This window comes from Peromyscus californicus, unplaced genomic scaffold (assembly GCF_007827085.1).
Source record: "Peromyscus californicus insignis strain IS unplaced genomic scaffold, ASM782708v3 Scaffold_22__1_contigs__length_63687245, whole genome shotgun sequence".
NCBI lineage: Eukaryota > Metazoa > Chordata > Mammalia > Rodentia > Cricetidae > Peromyscus > Peromyscus californicus.
In genome coordinates this window covers 49,676,755-49,704,219 of record NW_026294525.1, presented here as the reverse complement: position 1 = coordinate 49,704,219, position 27,465 = coordinate 49,676,755, and the positions used below count along the sequence as shown (strand labels likewise).

The 27,465-nt window shown below is 42.4% G+C and overlaps 1 protein-coding gene across 1 annotated transcript in view; it reads left to right on the top strand.

Moving 5' to 3' along the window:
* Nucleotides 1–27,465, top strand: part of Sim1 (SIM bHLH transcription factor 1) — a 76,919-nt gene that overhangs the window by 2,259 nt on the left and 47,195 nt on the right. The window contains exons 2-8 of the mRNA XM_052750653.1: nt 7,151–7,233; nt 10,301–10,390; nt 10,855–10,963; nt 11,100–11,185; nt 11,717–11,916; nt 12,105–12,211; nt 12,857–13,004. Of these exons, the coding sequence (XP_052606613.1) occupies nt 7,151–7,233; nt 10,301–10,390; nt 10,855–10,963; nt 11,100–11,185; nt 11,717–11,916; nt 12,105–12,211; nt 12,857–13,004 (823 nt within the window). The remainder of the gene's footprint in view (nt 1–7,150; nt 7,234–10,300; nt 10,391–10,854; nt 10,964–11,099; nt 11,186–11,716; nt 11,917–12,104; nt 12,212–12,856; nt 13,005–27,465) is intronic.

The window sequence follows — 27,465 nt, the reverse complement described above, 5'->3', positions numbered from 1 at the left end:
CTTCCCCAGCAGTCACTCAACAGAACCCGGGAACCCACAGGCCAGAGACCTTAGTCTGCTCGTGCAGAACGTGGTAGCTCAGAGAGGACCCGCTAGGTTATTTTTTTGTATTTTGAAAGAGGGAGCTTTCTTCTGATGGCTCTAAGTCTTAAAAATTAAAAATTACATTATAAAGAAGTAGAAGGACCCAGAGTAAATTCTCGTTATTTTTAACAGAGCGCCAGGAAAGATTTCCCATTGAGGTCCTCTCGGTGGCCAGGCCCCTTGGCTACTTTAACCTACAATTGTGCTTTCTACAGCCCCCTCTTCCTGAACCCGGCCCCTCCCACCTCCCCTCTCTTCTACTACGGGTGAGTGTGAGTTTATGAGGAGGAGGGGATGGACGATGTGTGAACTCTGGGCACATCATTTATTTCTCCAGCTTCTGTGGAGTTCATAACTCACCCGCAGCCTCCACCCGATGAGTTAGCCAGGATCATCAGAACAGCTGGCACCAAGGGATGAGGTTTTAATTTTGAGGTTGCTTGAGCTTCAAAAACCTCAAAGCGAAATACAGCCCCTTAAGGTAGAAAAGAAAACAACAACAACAAACAATTAAAAAACTCAGCAGTTTTCAAAGAATCAAAGTAGTGACAAGCCGCAGAACCAGGCACTACCTGCAGGGGGTGCCAAATTTGAGATTGGCCTTGACTTAGGGTTCAATCTAAGCACTGGGGAAACTGAACACTTTATACCTCTGTAATATTTTTAGTGGTGCTAAATAGAATTTGAAGTTACTTTAAACATCTTGAAGCGTTCCTGCTACACAGTAGGTCTTCAATAAAGTTTTGTTTTAAGAATAAGAATGGTTATTTTATCATGGTGAATATCCTACCACATGGATTTTTATAGGTTGTCTAATCTCAAATGATTACAAATCTGATGGCATGGCTACAGGCATAACAACGTCGTAAAACTTGTTTTCCCATCTCACCGTTCATTTATAGTACTGTGTAATGTACAACGGTTATATTACGGTAAGTGGACAAACAAAATATGTTCCACACTCATCTGAAAAAAAAAGAAGGGGGGGATAGAGAAAATAGGTCATTTCCTGTACATTTACCCCCTTATCAGTAGAGTAGCCTTTGTCTGGGTCCATGTTTCAGCATTAATTTGTTTATTCTGAGTGGGTCATACTGAACAGTTGAGTGCGGAATGAGGGAGTGAGGAGGAGATAACGATGCAGGAATAACCAAGCATTAGCATTAAACTGGGCGTGGTGGTGCACACCTGAAATCCGGAAGAGGGGGTGGAAGTGAAGGTAGAAGAAGAGGAAGAAGGGGGAGAAACAAGCATTGGATCAGCATTAGAGATTTAATAAGAAAAAAGGAAGATCAAGGAAGGGTCCTGGGAGAGCATTGAAAGTGAATATCTTCTGACTAATCACATTTCATTCTAAAACAGTCTCAAAAAAGAAAAATTGAGGAATGTAGAAATGTCTAAATCCTTGGTGCTATCAAATACAGAAAGATGGTATTAAGGCATTAAAACAAGGGGCTGGAGAGAGGGCTCTGTGGTTAAGAGCACTGGCTGCTCTTCCAAAGGACCCGGATTCAATTCTCAGCACCCACGTGGCAGCTCACAACTGTCTGTAACTCCAAGGTCTGACACCCTCATATAGACATACATGCAGGCAAAACACCAGTGCACATAAAGTAAAAATAAATATTACAAAAGCATTAAAATAACAACAACATGATTTTATTTATATGCGAAACAGGACAAATTCAACTCTAAAAGAAGTACATATTTGTTACCCAGCTCTAAAGTAATTTTGGCCAGGGGCATAGTGTCATGCAGAATAAACTGAGAGATCAGATATGGTTTCAAATCTCTGTTTATAATCTTGGTAATATCACTACAATTCATTGTCAATATGTCCATGAAAAATAAAAATAATCAGAGTTGAAATTAGTAAATGCTTAGGGACAAAATTCCCAACACCTACAATATTCATCAAAAAATTCTGAAATCTTTAATCATTGTATTTTTGAGTCAAAAAACTAAAGAATAAAAAGATCCCAGTTTCTCACGTGGATCTATGATTTAAGGCTGTTTTTCTTGCTGCTCAGGGAAGTGATTGAGCATTGGGTTTCCATGTTTATTTTCTTACACAAGTTTTTCTCATTTAAAGCCCCTTTAAGCACAGTTTACGCTCAAGTCTGGCTTTCTCTGCTTTATTCCACTTTTAATGTTGTTTTAAGTGAGTGCAGAATTAAACTGTGTGCAAGGCAGATTTATGACTAGAACTTGTAGATTTGATCAACAAAAAAATAATTTCTAAGGGAAATTAAAAACGAACAACACCTTAAGCAATGGTGGGATGCTTTCAGACCGGACGCAACCACCCATCTAAAAGCTATATCCTTAACTATGTAAGGATAGATTTTATTTCGGGGGAGGGGGTTCAGTTCTGGGAAATCTTGGTAGCTTCGAATTTTTACAGTCAGATGCAAGCTTCGATTGCAAACTCCTGGATTCTTGCGGTATTCCCTTGTCAGTCAGTATTTCTCAAGAAAGGGAGATCAATAGTAACAATATTGATGGTTTGTTTGGGTGGGGCACATAGTGCCAGTATCTTGGACTGCCAATTGTTTAGGATCAGTCCTGCTACTCAGAAGGTGCTAACGGAATGGGAAGAGTAGGGCAAACTTCTTTCGCAGTTTTGAAACGCTGACAGATTTGACACTCCGGTGGTTCTGTTCAGACCCCTGGTCGCTTTTTATCTGAGACCCTACTGCGCTTTTTCCACTGCAGAAAGCACGCAGCCCACTAGGTCCGCGTAATATATTTTGTGGCATCTCCCCTTTTAGTCCGGGCAGTTTCCAAACCAACTGGGTCTTAGGTCCACGCAGAATCGGCGAAATCTCTACCCCTACCTTTGGGACAGGCTTTGCTAGACACCAGAGTGTGACACACCCTTTGTTCTGCACAGCCGCTGATGCCAGCCCTGAAAGTGGTTAAAAGCTCAGGGGAGATAGGATCATCGTGCCCCGTTCGCGGAAGGGCTGGATCGGTAGATCGCCAGGCGCGGAGCCACCCTGCTACGGAGGCGAGGGTCTTCTTAAGGAGGTGACATTGCCAAGCCCCGGGCATTTCCGAAGACTTCAGCCCTGGACCATTGCGCTTGACACCTTCAGCCTACTTGCAGGACACTGGTCTCGGGTTTTAAGCTAGACCTGGGGAAACCCTGCTGCCCCCAAGTTCTTGTAGAGTTCATTGACGCGAAGCGGGTGCGGTCCAAGTTACACGGCCTGGTTGGCAGCCTCTGTTCCTCCACCGGAAGCGTGAACTCCGGGGCGGGATGAAGCATAAGAAACGCGACTAGTGAGTGACCTGCGGCCTTGGGCTGCGAACCACACACACACACACACACACACACACACACACACACACACACACACACACACACACACACAAGCACTAGAAGATTCCTGTCACAACCACCGTGGCTCTGGTCCGGGAGAGGCGAGCACTCAAGGGAAGGGCACCCGCTGTGGGTCGGCGCAGCGGTACAGGCCAGGCCTCGCCGAGGTGGGTCTCCTCAGCCTCCGAGAGCCCACGCTCCCGCAGTGGCTAGGGTCGATTCCTAGCGCTAGTGGAGACACTGGTGCGCTCTGGCGTTGGATAAAGTGCTTTGCCCTGGGACTGCACCAGGAACTGGTTCCGCCCGGAGCACCCATTCGGCAACCCTCTCTTCCCCCAGAGAGCTCCGCAGCCTAAGCGCGCCGAGCCAGAACCCGGAGTGAAAGCCGGAGTGAAAGCCGGGGCAGTCTTTCAGCCAGGGCGCCCTAGTCCTGCAGGGAAGAAGACGTAGTATTCGGGGTTGTGGGGGGAGTTGGCTTTCTTTGTCACACACTCCTCCCCAGTAGCAGCTACCAGCCTCTGGGGACCTGAAGTTAGGAGGAATATGCAAGAACTCACCCCCGTCCCCAGTGGTAGACGGGTCAAGGGACACCTCCTTCTTGCCTCAAAGGCATTCTAGGCGTTGTGTGTGTGTGTGTGTGGGGGGGGGCACATTTCTATGGAGTTGCCCTGTTGATGACGGAGGGAAGAAAGAAGGGGCCACTACAACAAGCTCTTCTCTTTCCGGCTAGCAAAGGCGGTAATGGTGCCTGGCCTGTAATCTGTATTTTGTCAAGGGCATGAAATTCATTCGAAGGAAAAGCCCGATCAATTTATTTTTGCTGCTTGCAATAACACAGCTGGATGATGCTTTGAGCGCGCGCTAGACTGGGGCTCATCATTCATTCACCAAGAACGGGCCTAAATGGTGCCTGTGGGATTAGGTCAATTTTAGTGGATCTACTTCGCCTCATTTGGTTACTAATTGGTTTCTTGTTTTATAAATCGAAATCTCATTTTCAGGAAATTACAAAACCCGCGCAGTCAGTCCATTGAGGTAATCCTTGGGTCAGGGGGTATTTAAATGGAAATGGCTCAACCGCGCACCAAGGGTAAAGCAACAGTGGAAACTCGCTCGGGTTCTCACATGAAATGTGAGCTAGCCCTTTAGATTCATAATAGAAACATCCCTTCTAATGCTACTTATGTAAATACGATAAACCAGACTTTAAGGGAAGAGAGAGGACTGAGAGAAGCAAAATTTATCTGCTGAGGTTAATGTGGCATATCTTGGAAATCTTCCAAAATAGATTATGTTTTCCTTTGTCTTCAGCCACTTTAGCTGGGGAAAATCCTTTTGTCTGAAACCTGATTTAGTTATCGCCTCCCTCACAGAGCGCCTTTTCTCCTTTGCAAACCCTGTTCCCTCTGCCTCACCGAGTTACAAGGGAATCTTTAGATCTTGTTCTCACTGTAATCCCGCCGCAAAAAGAGCTGGTTCCTCCTCATTTTAAACAGACAATCAAAGGATTTGCGAATTTTCTGCGGTAGGTCAAGTGCAGAAACGAAATCTCAGCTACCCCCTTCCAACTGAAACCTGGTGCTGGGGAGCTTCACCGAAGAAAGAGGTGAGAGGGTCCACGACAGCACTTCAAGACTTTGGGGATTGGGGACCTGGAACTAGTTGGAGGAAGTGTCCTCCACACTTTGGAGGGCGAGCTCCTTCCTTGGTGAGATCCACTGGTAGATCAGGGCAGTCAGTTCTTCATAAAACATTAACCCAGCCCCAACCGTGTGACAGGTTTCCTCTGGCGACAAAAAGAGAACGCAGCCTCTGTGAAACCAACTTTCCTCCCAGGTGTGCGCGTGGGGGAAGCGCAGAGGGGGGAGGGACTCTGTTAGCTCGCACCCGCACCCGCTCGGGCTGATTATTAACCTGTGGGCAAGTCTTATTTTCCCTTGTAGGCGCATGCTAATGAGGGCACAACCCGGCAGAGCAAAACAGGCGCGGAGAGTTCTGAGGCAGGATCCTTTTACACGCCCCCGACAACCCCGCGACCCCACCTGGTGATTTTTTTTTTCAGGTCTTTAGAGTACCAGACGGTTCCAGGCGACCCTCAAATTTTTCTATTAAAGACGTTTGTTTGCCGAAAACGCAGGTTTTGCTAGCTCGTGGGGCTGCGAGAGCTAGTCTCAGACAACCGCAGCCTCAGCCCACTAGAGGACCGGCGGGAATGTCCTGCCCCTGATCCCACGAAGCTGCTGGTTTCCAGGGGTTTGCGGGGCCCAAGGTCTACGCCGCCCAAGTCCTCGGTACTCCGAGAAAGGAAGGACTTTTCTCGTTTCCTTAGTGTGGCCAACTCCTTTAAGTGGCCAAAACTCGAGAGGAGGAGAGGGGAGGGGGAGGCAAACCGAAGGGGTTTGTATGGGTGACTGTGACCAGGCCCTTCTGTACTGGTCCACGAGGATGACTGGGACTAGGATCACGGAGTCACTCGGGGAGGGAATCTTAGACGTGCTCGAGCGTCAGGAAGGATCACGCTGCACTATTAACGGAGGGAGGCGGTCACAGGAGTGGAGCCGCAGTATTTGCAGAGCAGTGCGGAAATCGTTAGATTTATTTAGGTGTGCAAACACCCAGAAAGACCCCATTTGAGCCTGAGGGGCGCTTACCGTTACTCGTTGTCAGGGTTTTGATCACTTGCTTAGGAAGCAGGTCCTAGCTAATGCCTTCAGAAAAGTCTAACCGGATGTTTTATTGTGAAAAACTCTTCCACTTTCTATACTACAATTCGAGCGTGTTTGTCACGGTGTACGTTTCAAAGTATTTGTCACTAACGAAATAGATCACCTTAAAAAGGAAAACGGTTAAATCTTGTTGTGATGTGAAAACGAAAGGATTTAACTATTGAAATAATTTTATCAGTAACATTTAAAAGATGCCTATGCACTTTTTTGCTTATTTTTATTTCATTCTTGATACAAGTAGTAGACCATATTTTATATTAAAAATGGGGATTCTTACATAAATATTTCTTAAAGCATATTCAGAAAAAGTTTGTGCAAAAGGCTTGAAAGGTTAACGTGCTAAAACTAAGTGAAGGAACTGCCTGTCTTTGTTGATAGATGATACTAGAGAAGTTGGGAAACCGATTCTAAGTCAATAATAGAGCGAAAATAGTGTCCAATGGCTGGCACCTCAACGTAACCGACCCCAAATAAGTCGTTGGTGTTTTTTGGGGGGGCGGGGGGCATGGGGTGCCAAGGATGAGGCAGAGGGAAGCTGGAAGTCAACCACAATTAGGGCTTTCTCCAAGATACTCAGGTCAGGCTGAAGGAAACCAGCGTCCAGAAAAGCCCGGCAGCCAATCAGAAAGGCCACCTGGGACCGAGCCTATGTGGTCTGTGGCCTCTGGTCTCTTTGGGTGGCAGTTGCATTGGCAAAGTGTGAGGGCTCTCTCGGGCTGCTTATCAGGAGGAGGATGAAAACTTGGGACGAAAAATACTCTTCCCACCAGCTAAACAGAACAGGAACCCACTTCGAAGATAGCGCTGGGATTGTCCAGGCCTGAGGCCACTAGAACTCCTGCAGGACAGAAGCTGCAAGCTGACCCAGTCTCCCACTCCCGCGGATCGGATCCCAAATCGGGCGAATGTAACCCGCGCCGCTTCGGCTCCCGGAGTGAGAGAAGCGTATTCGCACTCTAGCCCCGACTGCCAGCAGGGCCCGGGTTCTTGTGCTGAAGGTTGTGTGTCTCCACAGGGCTTGGCGAGGCGTGGGGCCACACCAGTCGAACCAGTCCCTTGGACAACGTTGGTCGAGAACTCGGCTCTCATCTACTCCAGGTACAGGCACAAGATTCCCGATCTCCTGGGCACCACCCGGGCTTTTGTTTTCTCAGGGAAAAAAAAAAGGGAGAGGGAGATCACAACAGCTTTCCTTAAATCTGAGTTCTTAATCTAGCTGGGTGAGGATGGGCCAGTGGTGCCTGGGAGGCTGAAGGGGAAGCAAAGTGACAACCAAGACCCTGAGGTTGCAAATCAGCCTGGCAAGGCCCCAGCAGGGCTCCGTCCAAGGGAGGGGATTCCGTTTGTCGCTTTTCGGCTAAGAAAACTGAAATGCGCTGCGCCAGGCCTGGGAGGCAGGACTGAAGAAGCATCTGAAATGAAGAATTTGCAAAGGAAATAACCGGAATCTGCTGTAAATGCCCTCGGTGCTTTAAGCTGGCGCATTCCGGATCCAGCTGCGTCTGCAACTCATTTCGTCTCTTCCCGGTAGTTCCCAGGCACACTCCTTTTGCCAGCGCCCCTCACTTCAGGCTAGCCCAAGCTCTGTACAAATCCAGCAACACCACACATATGCACCCCCAAAGATGAGTTTAAACAATGTGAGGTGGCCATCACCTTGTTATTTGCAGTGCAGAGGGTTTTTAACTGCCTGTTGGCGGCTTAAGTCGCAGAGCAAATATTTTAAATAATAATGCTCCCAGTGGCATTTTTCAGTGTGACACTTGTCCCCCACCCTGCACCCTCTATTGTTATTCAGGTCCACTGGGGTCTCCTAGAGTGGTAGCCTGGAACCTGAGAAGCCCAGTGAAGCAGCCAGCAGTGGCTGAGTCCTAGAGACCAAATAGGTTTTAGTTTTCCTAACAAAGAGAGGACTTGGGTATTTCCCCACTGGTCTGGCCTCCACTTTGAATTCATCTAGAAAAGCCCATAGCTCCCTTCACTGAGACATCCTACCTCGGTACCAGCTCTTCCATGCCATCTCTCCTTGTTTCTATATATTTTTTCCTAGCAATATGAGCAGGAAAATAAAACCCGAACAGCTTTTCCCTTTATACTTTTCTTGGGTTTCTTTCCACTCCTCACCAGGCTTCTGACAGTTCTTCTTTAACACTCTGTGAAGTTCAGGGGGTTCTTCACTCTCCTCTCCATTGGCTCCCACTTCCCTGCAGTCTGATTTCCCCCCATTGGGCCCTACACAGTTGCCACACATCTGTTATCAAGGACTTAACTGAGCACATTCAACTAACAGGCACAGGAAGATGAGTGGTGTGCCACAGGAACAGCCCTGTTTCCATTCTTAGGAGTGCTTTGGTGTTTCTGGTGGTGTGGGTATTACAGAGAAATACCAGAAAGGGAAAGAGGAGGCCTCCTCTCTAAATTGGAATGGGCCCAATTAGAGAGGACTTGGTGAAAAAAGCATCATTTGGGCAAAGAAGGAGGTGACCCTCATGGCGACACTCTTCTTTCCTGTGTTTCAACAACAATCTCTTCCATTTGTCTTCTCTTCTGCCTGTCTCTTTTTTAAAATGTCATGCCATTGCCTGTGATGTCATTTGGAAAAGTCTTAACTCCTTTCTCCTCTCACAGCTCCAAAGACTCCTGCAAGTCGTAAACCAGCACTTGCCTCCTGAACTGTTTAGTCCCTGTAACTCCAGCTGGTCTCCCAACTTTTGTTTCCTACTGCCAACTAGACACATTTAAGACAAGACTGCATTATCTCCCTTCTTAGACTTCTACTTACATAACACCCGGGTTTCCAGCTGGAGAGGTGACACAGACTCACAACAAAACCTCAGTTTCTCTAAGTTTCAGCCTAGTTAATGGTGCTGCCTTCTGCATAATCTTCTTTCTGAAGTCAGGAAATCAACCTTACTTTCTCTCTCTGCCACCAATTAATATAAAATTTGCATTCAGTGCCATCCTTAAATTAGACTCTCCCCTTTCCTAGATGTGAATTCAGGCCTGAAGCTATATGAGCTCCTCATCCAAACTCCTGTAGATGATTCTGCCAGGAAAAAGGAACACATAAAAACATATTATTCTCTTGCTTAGATTCTGTTAGAATCACAATGCCTGCCAGGGCAATTGCAGGGTCCTCAAATTGACATCCCAAACTCTAAAAATTCACTGAGTATGTAATTATGTAGCCCCATCTCATACCAGTTTCACCAGCTCTTAACACATCAGACCAGCCCTCCCCTCAGTCTCTGACTTTATCACATCATTTCTTCTGCTTGAGATGCTCTTCTCTTCAGTCCTTGCTTCTTCCTCTTCAGGGGTCTACTGAACTCAAGTTCTTCAAGGCCTCTGTAATGCATAGTTTCTGGGTCTCTTGTCTATTCAGCTCTATCTACTTAATTGTGTGGTCAACACATTTATCTTCGGGCTAGTTGTCCCTCTGAGCTCCTTAAGAGCAGTCTGGTTTATTGTAGGTCTCCATTGCCTCATTCACAGAGATGAAGGGACAGGGAAAGTCTAAGAAGTTTCTTTGCAAAGAGCCTGCCAGCTTGATGCATCAGTGTAAACATACACAAACATACAGTGTCACACTACTTTACAGACTGGCTGCTGAGCAAAGCCTCTCATCTCCTAAATCCCCCTCTCCTGACTCTTTCAGAGTCTTGGCCAGCTTCCTTCTGTCTATAACCTCAAATTGCCAGTTCTTCCATGTCAACCAGTGTCTGCTGTACTGGATATTTTTCAAGCCCAGCTATTACTCTCTTCACTGTTGATTACTGTCACCATGGAACCCTTCAATATTGACACAGGTTCTTACTGGAACCACTATCCTCAGGGCCTAACCTATTTCCTGTTCCTGTTGAAGGCTGTGATTCGACTCCCACATCCAGAACTTTTGTGTACCACAGATTCTTTTTTTTTTTTCCCAGTGGGTCTTGAGTCTTTGTAGGACACTAGCCTTGTCCATAGCCTCACACGGACCTGTCAATGTGCTGCACACTTATGGGCCTGGGAAGTTCAAAGCAGGAGATTCTTGTGGCTGTTCTGTGTCCTGTTTCTGGACCCTCTGTCGCAGCCCCATCCATCTGCACTGACTCTGTCTAACTTCTGTTCCCCTTGCTCGCTTCATTCCTTCAGATCTCTCACTCTATTTCTGCCTCCCCAGACTCTGGATGGCTTCATCTTCGTGGTGGCCCCAGATGGAAAGATCATGTACATTTCAGAGACAGCTTCGGTTCACCTGGGCCTTTCTCAGGTAGGTGAGTGGTTCATCCTTCCAGCCTGCAATGTTCACAGCTGGAATTGTGGGGAGGGCTTCCCAATCATTTTACATCTGCATTTGGACACTGAAAGCCTCTCATGTGACAGGGGGATTCAATCACCCCCTACCTGGATTTCCCTCCTCCTTTAGCTTCTACTGCAGGTTTAAACAATTGCTACTTTTTAGAATTCTTACCATGAGCCAGACATGGTGGGAGGAGTTTATGTTGTTTTACAAGCCTTACAAGGGATGTGACTGTGACTATCATTGTTCTCAATGCTACTGATGTTTATGATTATTTTACAGGTAAGGAAGCTGAGAGTTAGATAAGATGGACCAGGTAGCAAGCAGCAGAACCTATTCCATCTTTATGGCCCTACAGATGCACTGATGCAAGTTCTCAGCTTCTTCTGGGGGCATTGTACAGCCGCAGAGATGGTGACCCCTCCTCTTTACAGGTGGAGCTGACTGGGAACAGCATCTATGAATACATCCACCCGGCTGACCACGATGAGATGACAGCGGTGCTCACAGCCCACCAGCCCTACCACTCGCACTTTGTACAGGGTGAGTTAGACAGGCCTTAAGCACCTGCTCATGCCAGTCAGCTTGGGGGCTTTCCCCCAGTTCATCTTGGCTGGGACACTGCTTCTTTTGGCTGCCTGTCTCTAGTCCTGAGCCTTCCTCCTCTTCTTTCTCACAGAGTATGAGATCGAACGTTCCTTCTTTCTGAGGATGAAGTGTGTTTTGGCCAAGCGGAATGCTGGCCTCACCTGCGGTGGCTACAAGGTGTGTGGTTGAGTTGGAAAGTCCACTCTAAGGGTGGCCAGGCAGGGCTCGAGGCTTCTGGGGGTAAGGGAGGTGGGTTCCTGCCCCAGGAACCACACTTGTGAACCACATTTGTAGTGCAGCCCTGAAAGGTCATTAAACTTTGTGGGCACTTGGGGGCCATTTAAAAGACTAAGCCAGGACAATGGGCTGTTTTTAAAGAGGAGCCTTTGGAACTGTAAAGTTTTTGAACCCCCAGTCATTTGGCTCTCAGTGAGTTAAGGACCAAAGCCTTAGCTGCAAGCTGGGGTTCTCTAGTTGAATCATTGGAGAGCAGGATCCCTGCCCCAATTCATCTGTGGTAGGATTTGGTTTACAAAAGGCCGTTTACGTCTCTCTCTTCATTTTCTGCTTTACAAGCTCCGTCACTCTTTTGGGGGCACCTTATGGTTTGAGACCAAATAGAATCTTAACTTGTTTCAAACTCCTCTGCATCCTTTAGGGAGCTCTTCCTGACCTCTGCTGAGTCTCGCCCCTCCCCCTCCAACACAGGTCATTCACTGTAGCGGCTACCTGAAGATCCGCCAGTACAGCCTGGATATGTCGCCCTTCGATGGGTGTTACCAGAATGTGGGCTTGGTGGCCGTGGGTCACTCCCTGCCTCCGAGCGCTGTCACAGAAATCAAACTACACAGCAACATGTTCATGTTCCGAGCCAGTCTGGACATGAAGCTTATTTTCCTGGACTCCAGGTGGGTGGGCAGTCAAGAAAGGGACTCTAAAGAATGACAGTGTTTAGAGAGGGAGAGCATTCCCTTGACTTTACTAGCCCATTTTGCAGGTGGGGCATCTGACCAGGTTTTGAGAAATGGGGCCAGGAACCCAGGTAAGGGGTGATGAAAAGTCCTACATTTATCCCTAGGGGATTTTTTTCCCCCAGGGTGGCGGAGCTGACTGGGTATGAACCTCAGGACTTGATTGAGAAGACCCTGTACCATCACGTGCACGGCTGCGACACCTTCCACCTACGCTGCGCACACCACTTACGTAAGGCCCCACCCTACTCTCCAGGGAGTGGCAGAGCTGGAGGCCTGAAGTCCAAGCAGATTGCTGGGGGTTCTCCCTAGAGAGGTAGGGGTGGTAGTAGTACGAGAGACTCGGGAAGGGACCGCTGCGGCGACCCAGTCTGGTATCTCGGACTTAATGGAGCTGCTGATACTAAGGGAGTGGGAGGGGCGTTCCTCCAGTGGGGTTTCATTCTTCACCTGCAAACATTACTAAAGGACGAGAGAACTGTTTAAACAACCTAGGCTGCTTTCCTCACGCGCATTAACTCACCTTGCTTTTGATATAGCTTTGCTGAGAGCTTAATCTCCCAGGATTGAGGATTTAGAGCTGGACTTCCCCTTATGCAGTAGGAAAAGCTAGTCTGGAAGGTGGGAAACCGTTAACTTTTGGTGTTTTCCCCATTGCTAGTGTGGAAGACAGCGGCCCCAGGAGGGACCATACCAACCATTAGCATATAATGGATATCTGTTAGTGGGGCAATCGATTGATTGGGAATTTGCCTGCCACCTCTCCCACCTGCATTGGCGCAGTTGTTACAGCATTGAGGGGCTTTGCACTCAAACCACCAGGCACTTGGACCTGTCTAGGACAGGCTGGTTCACTACCATCTGCCTCTCTTTCTAGTGTTGGTGAAGGGGCAGGTGACCACCAAGTACTACAGGTTCTTGGCGAAGCACGGCGGCTGGGTCTGGGTACAGAGTTATGCCACCATCGTTCACAACAGCCGCTCCTCCAGGCCGCACTGCATCGTCAGCGTCAACTACGTCCTCACGTGAGTGCCTGAGTGCCAGCCTGAGACCGCCTTCTCCAACTGAGGGCCTGTGTTTTGTGTGCTCGGTCAGGCTCAGGTCTCCCAGGAGAGGCCTTGTGATGCGGGTCGAGGACTTTGAAGGCTCCCTTCGTCGTTTTCTAGGAAAAGATTTAGGAGTTTTCCCAATACTGTCCATATTTGCTCTCTTTTCAAAAGAATCCTGTATTAAATAAAATTTAATGCGGCAGAGAGAGAGAGAGAGAGAGAGAGAGAGAGAGAGAGAGAGAGAGAGAGAGAGAGAGAGAGAGAGAGAGAGAGAGAGAAGGATCCGACGCACGGAGCCATTTACTATTAACAAACTGGACATCTGTTTCACTTTTTCAGATCTCGGGTTTGAAGTTCTTAATTTCAAACAGAGTCTCCAATCAAAGTTAGAATTCTGAAAGAGTGTTTTTTTTTTTTTTCTTTTCTTTTTTCTTTTTTCCTTGAATCAAAAAAGGGACCTGAGTGGCCAGGAGAGTCTAACGTTAACCCCTAGAAAGCAAAGGCTGTAGGTTAGGCAACACTAATTGGTGGGTGCTAGATTGAAACATCTTCTGGATCTGCGGGGCGTGACAGACAGGGCAGCTGCTGCATGGGAATCTTGTTCTTTCCAGAAACATACCTTGTAGCCAATGACAAGGTCTAGTATGTGCCTGCTGAAGGAGCATATTCTGTGCAGTGTTTGTGAAAGTCAAGCTGCTTAGGGTTGAAGTCTTTATAAAGAAATCTTTTGTGTGTTCATTTATTATTCTTTTAAGGGGTTGAAAACTTGTGATTTTAGGGGACCTCAGAAATTCTTTACTTTGGAAGTATTGACACACCAGATACTTAGCAGAAATGCTATTTTGACATTAGGAAGTTGGTTAAAAGATGCTCTTTGGAATAGAGTATAAAATACAAGATGAGGTTTGGATTCATTCCACATTGCTTTAAGTTGTCAAATAAAAAATGTAGTGGCTGGAAATATGAAATATGCTTAGCAGTAACATTCAATGCTTTGTTTAATAAGAAAATTCGGTAGTTTCAGAAAATAAACTTGAGTAAGGATTGCTTGATTAAAAATAGTAGGTGGTTATTAAGAATATTTTAATTGCTCACTTTTTAGTAAACCATATTAAAAGAAAGATTCGATTTTTGTAATAGCAAGGAGGTAGTGTATTTTAATACAGAGTAAAAACATACCACATACCATTATTTTGGGTATCATGAAACAATCCATCTATCTAATGGGCACGGTCTTTCATATTATTAAAATAAACATGAGAAATTGGCAAGGCATAATTCATATAATAAACCCATGAAGCAGAAGTATTAAAGGGTGAAAAATTATGTCTGCTTACCATGGAAAAGAAAGGAACATTGTTAAGGAAGGTGCTTTGTGTGTCTGAGCCAAAACAAGCATTTTATATAACCTCTGTTCTCTGATGGTGCCTGTAGTTAGTAATCATTCTTTATCAAACAACAGTGTATATAGCCACACAGACCCCAACAAATGATCTGAATGAAAGCTCAACCTCCCAATGGGTAAGCTTAATTTGTTTGGAGTCATTTTGAAATATTCTGTTTTGTTTTTCCAGTGGGTAAGTGTTCTTTTTCCTTCTGCTGTCTGCACTTTTCTTTACACACTTCTTCAGAGCTGTGGAATTAGACCCTTAACTTTACATCTGATTAAAATGGAAGTGATGGTAGAAAGTACATGATTTAAGGAAGGAAAAGTAGCATTTACTGAACATTTTGTACCTCAACTGAAAACAGAAGCACACACACAGAAAGAAGCATGTATGCACAGGCGCACAAGATGGAAAGCTGACGTTGGTTACCCATTTTATGAGTCTGTGCTCCAATTCTTTGTATAAAAATTCTCAGAACAATTTTTATAGCTGAAAATGTGAAAACTGCTTCAGATGAAATGTCATCAGTTGGTTCTGTGTGTGTTGACAGGATTTCCATAATGAACAGGTTGCCATTTGTTTGATGTGTATATCACACATCTGGCTGGAAGTTACTAATTTACATTGTCTTAGCAAATTAAATACATGGCTATTGATTCTCTATGGTAGTAGTGAATAACCACATTTGTTTTGGGGCTACTTCTTCATGCAGCCAGAGAGTGGTAAGTGAATCCTTTCCAAACACATCACCTCAATAGTGCCCTTAAATACTAAGCAAGCTCCCAAATAACCTGAGAGACCAGATGTTTTCCAAATGTAAACTTTTATATATTGTACACTTTGAAGTGATTTTCATGACATGAAAGTGGAGGAAACATTTTAAGTAATCAGTCATCAAATGAGAGTGTGATGTTTTGGTAGAAGCTATGTTTATAAGAAGTTTATTTTTCTAATTTTCTGATGGCAAATGTATTGTTAAAATACACTTAGGAAAAAAATTAGTCATTATTATCTAATAAAAGCACCAATAAACCTTGCTTTAATAAGTAGCTGCAATAGTGCATGTAGGGAAAGTAGGATGGTTTTAGAACAAGTGATGTTCTTTACCTTGTGCTTTACTGGCTTCACTATGAAAAAATCTGGAATTTTGCAAATCTGGAGAGAAAAATGCAAAGACACCATAGCATAAAGAATCTTAGCTTCTCTGGTGTCTGTGGTGCAATGTGAGACCTACTGTGTTTCTGTAACATCACCACCACAATAAAACAAAAACATGACTAGTTTATGATTTTCTCTAAGACATGCATAATCAAAGAGAGTTTTCTTATACAGCGAGTGCTCACAGGCTTTGAAATGTGGCTAATGTGAGAGACACCCTGTCTTTAGTATTAAGAGGATAGATAAATTGAGAAAGTAACTAACCACAGTGACTGCTGGAGAGAGGCCTGGGAGTGTAAAATACAAAAGAAAAGCAGACTGTCTGAAGACTTGAGTCTGGAACTCATATGTACTTCAGTTTAATTGGTAGTAGTAATTATTCATAGCTAGTTCAGATGGAAAACATTAGTATTTAATGCGAAGAAAATTGAAAATGTGAAACACCCAATAAACTATGAAAAGTAATTTAAAGGAAAATGGAAAATACTGGTTCTCTTTATGATTATAGACATTGTATATTTTAAAATTAAGAAATACTCTTCTACTTTTAAGATAAATCAGTGGAGTCCAACTATCATTTAAAATATCAACATTTTCTCAGACCTATATGTTGAAAGAATAGTACACTGTTGACATTTCCCACATTTCTTTTATGCCTCTCTATGATTGTATGTGGTTGATTTTATGTGTATATTTCCTACTAAATAATTTCAAATAAAGTTATGGACATTGTAGTTATTGCATCCTTACATGTCCTGCCTAGCTACTGTATGTGATGGCACATTTATAGTATTCTGAATTACTGCCTATAGAAGTTAGTGAAGGTATAGATTAGCATTGGTTTATATGTGCCATTAAAATCAGTCTACTACTACTATTTATCGTGTTCATTGATGGGTGACCTTAGCAAGGTTGAGAGACAGTATTTGCAGTATTTTGTATTGGCTTCTATAGCCCTAAAGGGTATCATATTTTAAACTCGATTTTTAATAAGAATTATAGACTAATACTATTGTGATATTGTGCTTGGAAAACAAAAGAAAAATTAGATTTTGAATGGTCTGACAGATTAATATTTTCAGCTTTTTTTTTCTGCTGGTAACGAGTTTGCCTCTGCTTGTTTACTGAATTTAGAATTTAAAACACCATTTTTAGTGGAAAATCTCAAGTGGTGTTGGAGGGTGATTTATAGATCGCATAGAAGGAAGTAGTTTTCTATGTAAAGACTTCAATTTCTATGTTACTAAAAACAACAAACAGAGACAATCCAGATTTGTGACTATCTACTAAATATTTCCGTGATTTTGTAGAAAAGTTGGTCAATGCCGAAGGAGAAATACTTAACATCAGAGAAAAATGTGCTTCGCATTGTAATTAACGCTTCTCATTCTTTTTTGCACACGGTTCTCAGTTAAATATTGTGAGAAGCCTCATACTTTTCATAATTAAAAAGATTTTAAAATGTTAGCATATTTGGTGAGTAGAAAATTTTATATATTCTTACTTTAACCAATGAATGTTAAAACACTCTCAAATTCATTTCTTCTTTCAGATAGGTTAATGGTGCCAAATAATTTCAGGGTTAAGATTTAAATTTTTAAATTTATTTAAGGACCAGTGATATTTCTATTGCTAATAAGATTTAAGCAATACATTTTAAAACTTGGTGAATAATATGTAATCATCAAAATCATTCCTCTTTTATGTTGTACATGATGTCAGATAAAGGAAGGCCTTGCTGACTTCTTGACCTACAGTAAATATCAAATAGTTCCCTCTTATGCCTCAGATCGGTGGAGTACTTGTGTAGATTTAATCTTTTTTTTTTTTTTTTTTTTTTTTTTTTGGTTTTTCGAGACAGGGTTTCTCTGTGTAGCTTTGCGCCTTTTCCTGGAACTCACTTGGTAGCCCAGGCTGGCCTCGAACTCACAGAGATCCGCCTGGTTCTGCCTCCCGAGTGCTGGGATTAAAGGCGTGCGCCACCACCGCCCGGCTAATCTTTTTGATGGCTCAAAAATAGTAACCATGCACAATATATACCCATAAAATAGAGCCCATCCTTCATTGTATTTAATATCTACCACAATAATATTGAACATCAACATTATCCACAGATGATCCTTTATGTATCTTAATAATTATAGAAACAGATTGAAGGCACACTGGTATTAATAGTAATTTGTAACTACCAAAATACTCTATTAAAAGGAAGACCTAGGAAAGCATCAGAGCTGTGAGGTTCAGTCTCCTTTTTATGTACACAGCACTAATATTCATTTTAATCTTAGTCTTCACAAAATTTTCTATTATATCTTAATTAAAATTATTATTTTGTTTGTGTTTTCAAAACAAGGTTTCTCTGTATATCCCTGGCTGTCCTGGAAGTTGCTCTGTAGATGAGGCTAACTTTGAACTCAGAGATCCACCTGCCTTTTCCTCCTGAGTGCTGGGATTAAAGTGTGCACCACACCCAGCTATCTTTTTTTTTTTTTCCTTTGAAAAAGTCTTACTGAGTAGCCCTCAAACTACAATTCTACTTAAACTTTATGAATGCTGGAATGTAGACATGCTCCTAGTCATATTTTATTTGAATTCATCTTTTTTAAACTTAAAAATTTAGTGTTCTCTGAAGTAACAAACTCTGAACACACATTTCTTTCAAAGTGTGTCTTAGTTGCTTGATTGGTTTCTTGAGTGTTCTGTGTAGTGGTAGGATCAGAGATCTAAGTTCTCATTTGCTGAGTGAGGAAACTGGAACTCACATAGGATAAGTGATAGAATCAGGGATTAAGTTTTAATCTTTAAAATTGTTATTATTATTATTATTTTATTATCATGGACCATGTGCATGCAGTATGCAGTACCTGTGCAGGCCAGAAGAGGGCATTGTTTTCCCCTGGGACTCGAGATACAGTCCGTTCTGAGCGGCTATGTGAGGGCTGGAAACCAAGTCCAGTTCCTCTGGAAGAAGAGCTGTGCCATTACTCCAGCCCTCAAAAACCAAGAATTAAGAAAGAAAAAAGAAAAAAAAAAGCAAACAAAAAAAGCACTCGTTCTTTGAGAATTTCTTTGGTTATATTCATCCCCATCTCTCAACTCCTCCCAAGTCTACCTTCTCTCCCTTGACTTTCCTATTCACCCAAAGTCTGTTTTTTTTTGTTTTGTTTTGTTTTGTTTTGTTTTAAAAAAAATATACCATTCAGCCCAATTGTGTTGTTCAACTGTCACACTCTTAAAGAAAACTGTCCCTCTCCCAGCAACATTTGCTATCAAATGCCAATCGTTTCTAAGCTAGTGGTGGGATTCCATGCCTACCTCCCTTCACTCACGATGAGATTGTATCTGGCTTGAGTTTGTGCAGTTCTTGTGTGTGCTGTCTCAATCGCCATGAGCTTATATGTGGAACTGTCTGGTTGTGTCTGAAAATACACTGTTTCCTTGAAGCTATTCATCATCTCTGGCTCTCAACAATCTTTTTTACTATTTTCATAGAAGGGTGTGATATCTATGTCCCATTTAGGGTTGAACGCTTCATAGTCTTAGGGTTTCTGTGTCACGAGCCATCTACTGCAAGAACAAACTTCTCAGTTAAGGGTTGAGAGATGTTCTGATTTGTCATCAGTAAGTCATTTTAATACTATGTCCATTTAGTAGAATAAGAGTACTGTGTTTTCCCCTATGGTCTATGACTTATCTTGCCATAGATTCTTGGCTTCAATAAAAATGAAAGATATGAGTTCCATCTGTTGGAGTAGACTGTAGATTCAATTAAAAAGTGGTTGGATACTCCCATAACATTTGTACCACAATTGCACCAGTTGGAATATCTTGTCAGGCCCATCATTATTATAGCTTGCAGGGTTCTCAGCTAGATGAGCTATCTATTACCTCAAATATTCACTTTTTCTTTATGGTGACGCCATTAAAATCATACCTTAAAGAGTTTTTGAAATATAAGTTATATTTTAACTGTGATTACCCTATCATGTAATTGAGCATCAGAATTTATTCTTCCTATCTTATTATAACTTTATGCCCATAGACTAATCTGTCCTCATTCCTTTTATGACTGAAAGCTGGAATTAAAGGCTCTGTGTCAATGACAGCATCTCGCCTTTCTCTGTATGAGGGTGAGAGTGGAGCTGGTTTAGGGGAGGAAAAGTCAGAGGGGTAGAGTTGAGTTTAAGTGAGAAAGGCCTATAGTGGTCAGCCTATCCAACTTCAGAGTGGGCTTTAATGTGAATTCATGGTGGAAGATTAAAAAGCTGCCTTGACATTGCAGCTTCAGAACGGTGCATTCAGATATTAACATTTTTGTTCCTAAAGCATAGTGATGGCATCTTATCAGTGATATTTAATTAACAGCATAGAATTTCCCCCGCAAGTCTTATTAAGAATTTTTTAGTATTACTATAATAGTAATGTAGGTCATAATTTTTTTTTTATAATTTCTTGCATCTCTCTAGATTACAGATATGTTGTTGTTATTACTCATTTCATTTCTGCTACCAGGTTTAACATTTTATGTTCTTGTAAAACATGTTAAATCAGATGTTAGTGATTTGCTAATATAAGTAATCCTGTTTATCAGATTTGACACAAGTTATCTTTTGTGGTAGTGGGGTATTTCAAGACTGACTATGTGTGCTTCCATTTCTTCCTTTGAGAGAAATGGTTCGATGATAGCAGTTGTCCCTTGTGGTTGTACTTGAGTGTTGGGAACGTCTACTCGTTCCTTTCGTTACTGTGCTACTGTCTGATTGCTGGGAACTGCCTGATTCCTCCCTCCCTTCTGGGCTCCACTCCTCCCTTTATTGCTGCTGTGACATAAAGGATATAGACTCACAGACCACCCCTTCCTTTCTAGGTGATGACTGCTTGGTTATCTACAGGTGTGAGCAGCCTTACCTCTTCTCTGGCTTTCTTGTTTGTTGGTGGGAAAGGGTTCTGGTCTTTGAGTCATAAAATAGGAAAGCATGTGTCATTGCCTTATTTGGAGGCTGAGACATGCAGAAGTGGTTCAGAATTCAAAAGGAGCTTTATTTCAATTATAGGAAAGTGTGCTTTTGTTTCCTTACAGTCTCGTTTTGGGGAATACTGTTATATTTGGTATAAGCTCTGAGTCTGTAGCTGGACCTGGTGATATAAATCTGCAGTCATAGCTATCCCAGAAGCTCAGGCAGGAACATCACGAGTTCCAGGCCTGTCCGTGCTACACGGTAAGTTCAAGTTTAGCCCTGGCAATTTAGTGCAATCTTATATCAAAATAAAATACAGCCTGGAAGTAAAGTGCTTGCCTAGCATGCCTGCAGCACTAGGTTCAACCTTCAGTGTGTGTGGCTCTGTGTACCTTAGTAATTTACTAAAAAGCTGCTACTGCTCTTCTTAGTGTTTCTCTCTGTGCTTTATGCCCATTGGCTTATGATACTTGTCTTCCAGATGAGCAGGTAGTGATAGAAAATTCACTGGGTTAAAGTGCTGTGTGTTTACACCGTTATACAAAGATGACTTGGCTGGGGCTTAAATGAAATGTGGAAATTTCTGATGAAGACCTGTAATCAAGAACCTGCACCTTTTGTCTTGGTTGAAGGACACCATTCTTCTTTCCTGTGTTCTGGGTATTCCAAGTTCCAAGGATCTGGAAAGAAAAGGATTGTCTATGGTGATGGCAAAGCCCAGAGGGTTGAGAAGAGGCTTATTTTGTGTAGGACACTGATAGTGTTTGGGGTTTTACTGGGTCTTGAATTTTTAAGTCCATAAATCCACAAAAAATTTGGGTATTTATAAACTTCTTCTTTCTACACAGTTCCTTAACTCTATAATATGAAGACTGTGCCCCTGTGTGTGGTTTCTATGGTTCATTTTGGCTCAGCAGTTGTTGCTGTTGCCATCATGAGCAGGACAGATATCTGCTGGGTGGGAGGGTAGCCAGGGTTTACTCAGGGCCTTCTCTGTGCTAGGATGGCTGAGAGCACCAGGCAGAAGTTACTTTCCCAGAGAGAAGGAACATTTAGAAGAGTCAAGCTTTTACTATGTCTCTCATTTAATTGGAACCAGTGCTTTTTTAGTAACTGTAGCTCACTGCTGTTAGTAACTATAATTTCAAGTGTGTACAACGTGAAACATTTGCCTTTTTGATGGTGTTCAGTGGGGCCTTTTGACCTCACTGTTTTGCATCATCTGTGCATGTTCTGGGCATCACGAAAGCTCAAGCAGTCTATAGCTGACTTAGCCGAACTGAAGAGACCCACCTAGCCTGAGAAGTGGGGTTGGCCCAGTTTGAAATGGAGCTAGGAACACTTGTTGTTTGCTGAAGGCACAGAGTTCAAGGTGATGGCGAATTTCCAGGGAAAGGGACAGGATTTAAAGGGTTGGAAACAGCGTTGGGATCCTTTGAAACAGGGTTAGGATCTTTTGACATGGGCTAGTGAGTTGTGTCCATTTGCAGCATGGCTCTTCTCTGCTACTGATGAAAGTAAGCATTTCTGCCCTCCTCTCTGAACTATTACTGGAGCTGGGCCTTTAGAAGTTATTCTTCGCAAGGATCTTGTTTTCTACAAATTATTAGTGGTATGTATTCAACATGAATTTAGTAATAATTAATAATGATTTTGTACCTATGCACAGAACATAGTTTTGAAAGTTTGAGATATCAGTATTCTAAATTGAATTTAAATATTATTGAAAAGAATGTATAGTGCTGCCATATATAGTGGTTTTATATTTAAATTGATTTTGAGAAAGAAAGTGTGAGATTTGTATTGGGACAGGGAAGTAAATGCAAAGTCAGTGTGGGACTTAATCTGAATTTGCAGGGCCAAAAGGCTGCATTTGCCTCTCCAATTCTGTTCTTATGAAACTATGGTGCAATCTAACCAGTAGGCTTCTTATTAGGAGACTTCAAACCCTGGAAATTCCTGACAAGGCATTTGAAAAATGTGTTATAAAATGAGCTTTCAGTATTACTATCATTCAAGATAGTATAGTAGCCAAGAGTCTATTGATTATTCCCAGCAGATTATCACCAGCTCTGTGACCAGGCAAGTTGCTTTAATATGTAAAATGTGGGCACTTTACCTCCTAGAATCATTCTGAATATTAAATGAAATAATGTGAGTGTATTAGCATTATGCTCAATTCAAAATAACATTGAGAAAATGTCTATTAATAGGGTGCTTATTTTAATGAAATAAAAAGTATCTTTTAGCACACCAATGAGCCCCAAACAAATATATATGAGTCTTTGGGCTTTGAAAGAAGAAAAGTGTAAGTTTTAGGAAGGCTGAAGTTTGCTTAAGAATAACAAATCAATAGTCATTTTGAAGCATTGTTAGGTCCTTCAGTTTTTAGGAGTCTTTATAAATGATTTAAATTATAAAATATTACAGAAGATTTGCTGGGTACCTGGTATATGACAGGTGCCACATCAAAATGAGTGACAAATGTCTTTGGAGGTCAGGGGTGGGAATGAAAAAAGTGTTAAGTACAACTTCCCTTTAGGCCTGCTGATGAAGAAAAGGCTTTCCTCAAGGCTAGTGCTTCTATCTACATAAGAAAGAGAGAGCCAGAGTGCCACAGCCCAGCTTAGTTCCTTCCTGGTCTGCACGGGGCTGCTTAGAGTCCTCCCTGGCCAGGTGGTGGGCAGGGAAGGGAGGGAGTGTTAGGAGCTGGGCTTATTTGGAGTGTTCCCTGCCCCCAACTCTGTGTGTGTGTGTGTGTGTGTGTGTGTGTGTGTGTGTGTGTGTGTGTGTGAAAGAGAGAGAGAGAGAGAGAGAGAGAGAGAGAGAGAGAGAGAGAGAGAGAGAGAGATAGGGAGAGAGAGAGAAAGGGGTGGGGGTGGAGCTGAGGGGAGAATCCAATACAACAAACACTCTGGCTACAATTCTAATTCTCACATGGGCCTTTGTATCTCATTACTCAGCTGTACCTGAGTTGATTTTTGTCCTTCTGGACTGATGTTAGGACAATTTTTTCTTTTGTTTTAAATGGAATTTCACTATTTTGTGGTTGATACCTAATAGAATTATTAATAATCACAATGAATTTTTACATTGAAAATCACTCTAGACTACCTTTGTAGATTTATTGCATTTTCAGAATACTGTCAATAATTTTAGGTTTCCGTAATTTCCTTTTTTTTTTTTTTTTGACAGAGTCTCTATACATAGCCCAGAGATCCATCTGCCTCTGCCTACAGAGTGCTGGGATTAAAACATGCACCACCACGCCTGTCTGGTTTCAGTAATAATTTAAAAATTATTCTCTTTATAAGGGATGTTTCCTAGGCACTGCTGGTGTCTCTGAGAATTGCTCTGTTAACTATCATGCTTGGGCAAGTTGAGGAGAAAGATGGAATCCTATTGTAATGGCTGATGCAAGGGCTCAGTGTGAACAGGTGTTTCAGTCAATGTGTTATAGCTAGCAGTGTAAGCAGTATACTGACCCAGATCCTGGACTGCATTGGATGGCATTTTTGGTATGCTCTTCATAAAATGGCGATGTATTAGGGGGAGCAAAACAAAGTAGCTACTCTACATTTAAATGCCCAACATTGGCATTTTATGAAGTAACTGGTGACATCTTGCAGATGTTTTGCCAAGATCTATAGAGTTATTCCTTTTTTTTAATTTGAGGTCTTCACAGAGTGAGTTATTCCAATATAATTGTATGCATCTGGATTTAGTCAGCTCCCATGCAATAGTCTCATGCCTCATACCCAATTCCATCACCCCCTTTACCAATTTAAGCATCAAAATAATGATTTTTCAAAAAATAGCAGTTGATAAATGTCTCTCGTTGAACATCATTTTGTTTAGAACACCTAGTATTTTATCAGGATTCAAATGGGAGCTTCTGTCTTCACCAGAAGGATATTTTTTCCTGTGATTGATTGTAAAGTGGATAGAGCCCGGCAAAGGATCTTTCTTTCTCAGGGATTTCTTGTTCAAACAGAATTTGTTGTATCCACATCAGCAAAGCTGTGCTAATACAAGCTGCTAGCTAGATCTTGGAAATAGCCTCATTATATTGAACTGGATATCATAAAGGTATCCATTAAGGTAGGATTCTCTCAGTGTTTGTACTTTTTAACCCAAGTCCCTTGCCACTTTTTACATTTCATCGACAGCCTCATTCTCTGGTAATGTATCCTTAGAATGTGGCTCTCATATGTCTCCTAACCACTGCAGAAGTAGAATCTGTGGCTTTGGTATTCTTAGGGGTTTGGGGCTTGCTGTCCACTCACCATTTTACTTTACATGTTTCTGGAGACTGTAAGGTGTTCTGGTGACTGAAGGGTAAAAACCCAGGAAATTTACTTTGTTCAACTCTCTATGTGGTTGCTATTGCTGTTCAAATATGTGGCAGGTAAAAAACTACCTTTTCCCCTCCAGATATAATGAAATTGAATTCAGAGTTCTGCATTTTAATTTTCCAAGCTATTAGAAGACTCGAAGTGGTGGAAGTTACAGTATTTAGCTTCACTGTGGAAATCATTCTGCAGTTCTGCCAAACTGAAGCACTGATTGTGTTGTGTTATATTTGGGTTCTGGACCCCATGGGGGTCAGGAATGCTGGAAGAATGAGGCACACAAAGGTAAGGGCAGAGTGGGAGCTGATTCCACTCCTCCACTTAGAGCATGTAAAGCACTAGCAGAGTGTGGTGTAGTGTTCTATTGTCAAAGCTAATTGAAAACGGGGAAATATTAGAGACAACACAGGCATTTTACAATTTAATTTCTTTTCTGTTTATGTGTCTTTTCAGTTGACTCAATAGGACTTTTATTATAAACAAATTTTTGTCATAAGAATCAGCTTAACTTCTGTTGTGATAACTAAGGGGATTGTAAGGGATGTTTTAGATTTAAGTTCTGTCTAAAGCAAGCTGGGAATGGTGTGAATACTCAACGAATATTTTCCCAGTGTCTGCTGCATGCCGGGCTATCTGGTAGGGCTATGGTGTAATACAAAATGACAGCAGAAACTCCAGGCTTTCATCCAGTTAAGTTTCAGAGTGTCTGTTATAGGTGGACGAGAGGCAGCTTGCAGAAATATTAGATATGTTGTGAGAAAATGAGAGGAATCAAGAATACCTAGAGTTTTAGCCCGAGCAATGTGGATGATGTGGGACAAAGCAGTTTTGTAGGCAGAGGCAGCAAACAGAGTTGTGTGTTAGGGTTTGATGCCTGGAAAAGTCACATATTGGACTTCAGTTCTGGTAAAGTGGAAAGGTCTTAGATAGTGAATGGAGATCATCAAGGTATGGAATGTAAGGTCAGAGGAGTGGAACAGGATCACCAGTGATGAGAGAAGAGAAGCTCCTTGGGGACTGAGCTGTAGCTCTGCAGTTTGCAGAATAGCAGCTTGCGAGGAAACAAGCAGCCAGGTTCTGAGGAAGTATCTCAGTGAGAGCTGCTTTCTTGGCCACCTGTTTTCCATCTTTCTGTACACCCCTTTCACATGATCGCTTTGATATTTTCATCCCAGATAACAACTGCTCTGTTTTTCAAAGTATGTCCCTGCTTCCAGCATCAGCACCATTGGAGAATAAGTCAAAATGTACATTTCTGGACTGCATCCTAGACCTGATAGTAAATGGAAAAGGGTAGAGTCCAGCAGGCTGTGTTTTAACAAACTAATTAGATGCTTTCTGAGGTGTACTGAAAGTTTGGGGGCTACTGTGTTCAGAGGAGGAGCACGAGTTGAATCAAAGAAAGTTAACAGATGGGAAATGCACTATCATCTCTTTCTGGACCAAATATCTAAGGCTAAAGAAATAAATGTATTTTAATGTTTGTCAGTAAACAACTTCTGAGTCGTTGTCGTGGGAAGTCTCCCAAATCTTGTAAATTATAACAATAGTCAGCTACCTATTCATCCATTGATGACCGTGTACTTTGTATAGTATTATAATGGCTGACTTCAACTAGATAAAATGAAAATTAGTCATTTCAGTGGGCATCCCAAATTCTCTACCAATCATTGAAACCTTTCTTTAACAAGATCCTGGTCAGACAATTTAAAACAAATCCTGAGGCACACATTTGATGAATTATGAATTTTTATTCATAAAATACATCTCAAATTTATTTTAGCTGTTTAAATAATGGAGTTTAATGTATATTTAGTCAAGCATTACAGTAGTAAGGGCTTAAGGAGATTAGAAATAAATGAATCCAATTAAAGAACATGTCCCTGAGATTTGATATGTCATCGGCAGGAGTGAACTGTTTGCACAGCAACTGTAAAGAAATCATTAATGATTAACTATCCAGAAGAGGGTTAATCAAGAATAAATGTTACAGGACATACTTTAAAATATTTAAGTTAAACAAACAACGATTTGTGCATCCTAGCACATTGCATCATGCGTCATTTCTGCTGTCTTTTCCTGGAGAGTTCAAAGTCTGAGCCTTTATGTGGCTGTGACACACAAATGTGAGCTTTGTAATGTGTAGAGCAGGGAGAACTTTCCAACAGTGTGAATCATTTGGCTTCTGGGTTTTCCTTACATAGGTTCTGGGGGTAGAATTTGGGGAGCCTATAGCGTTTAATATGGAATCAAGTTTCCTAGGGTAATGAGACGATTATGGTCTTTTGACTACAGATTTTTTTTTCCTGTTTCTGGAGCCAAAAATTGTTGTGCTATTTTTATGTGCTCTCCTAGGGGATACTTTTAGGGTTTAGAAATCAGTTTTGCTGAGGATCAGAAGAACTAGGTGAGAGAAGGTTCCTATGGGAATAGAGACTAAGCCAAATGCAAGGCAGTTGTCAACTCAAACAAAATAACTCTCCTCTCAAAGGGAATAAGATGTAATTTATTCTAGAGCCAAGAGTTGGCTTTGATCTCTAACACCACATAAGCCAGGTATAGTGGTACATGTCTGTAATCC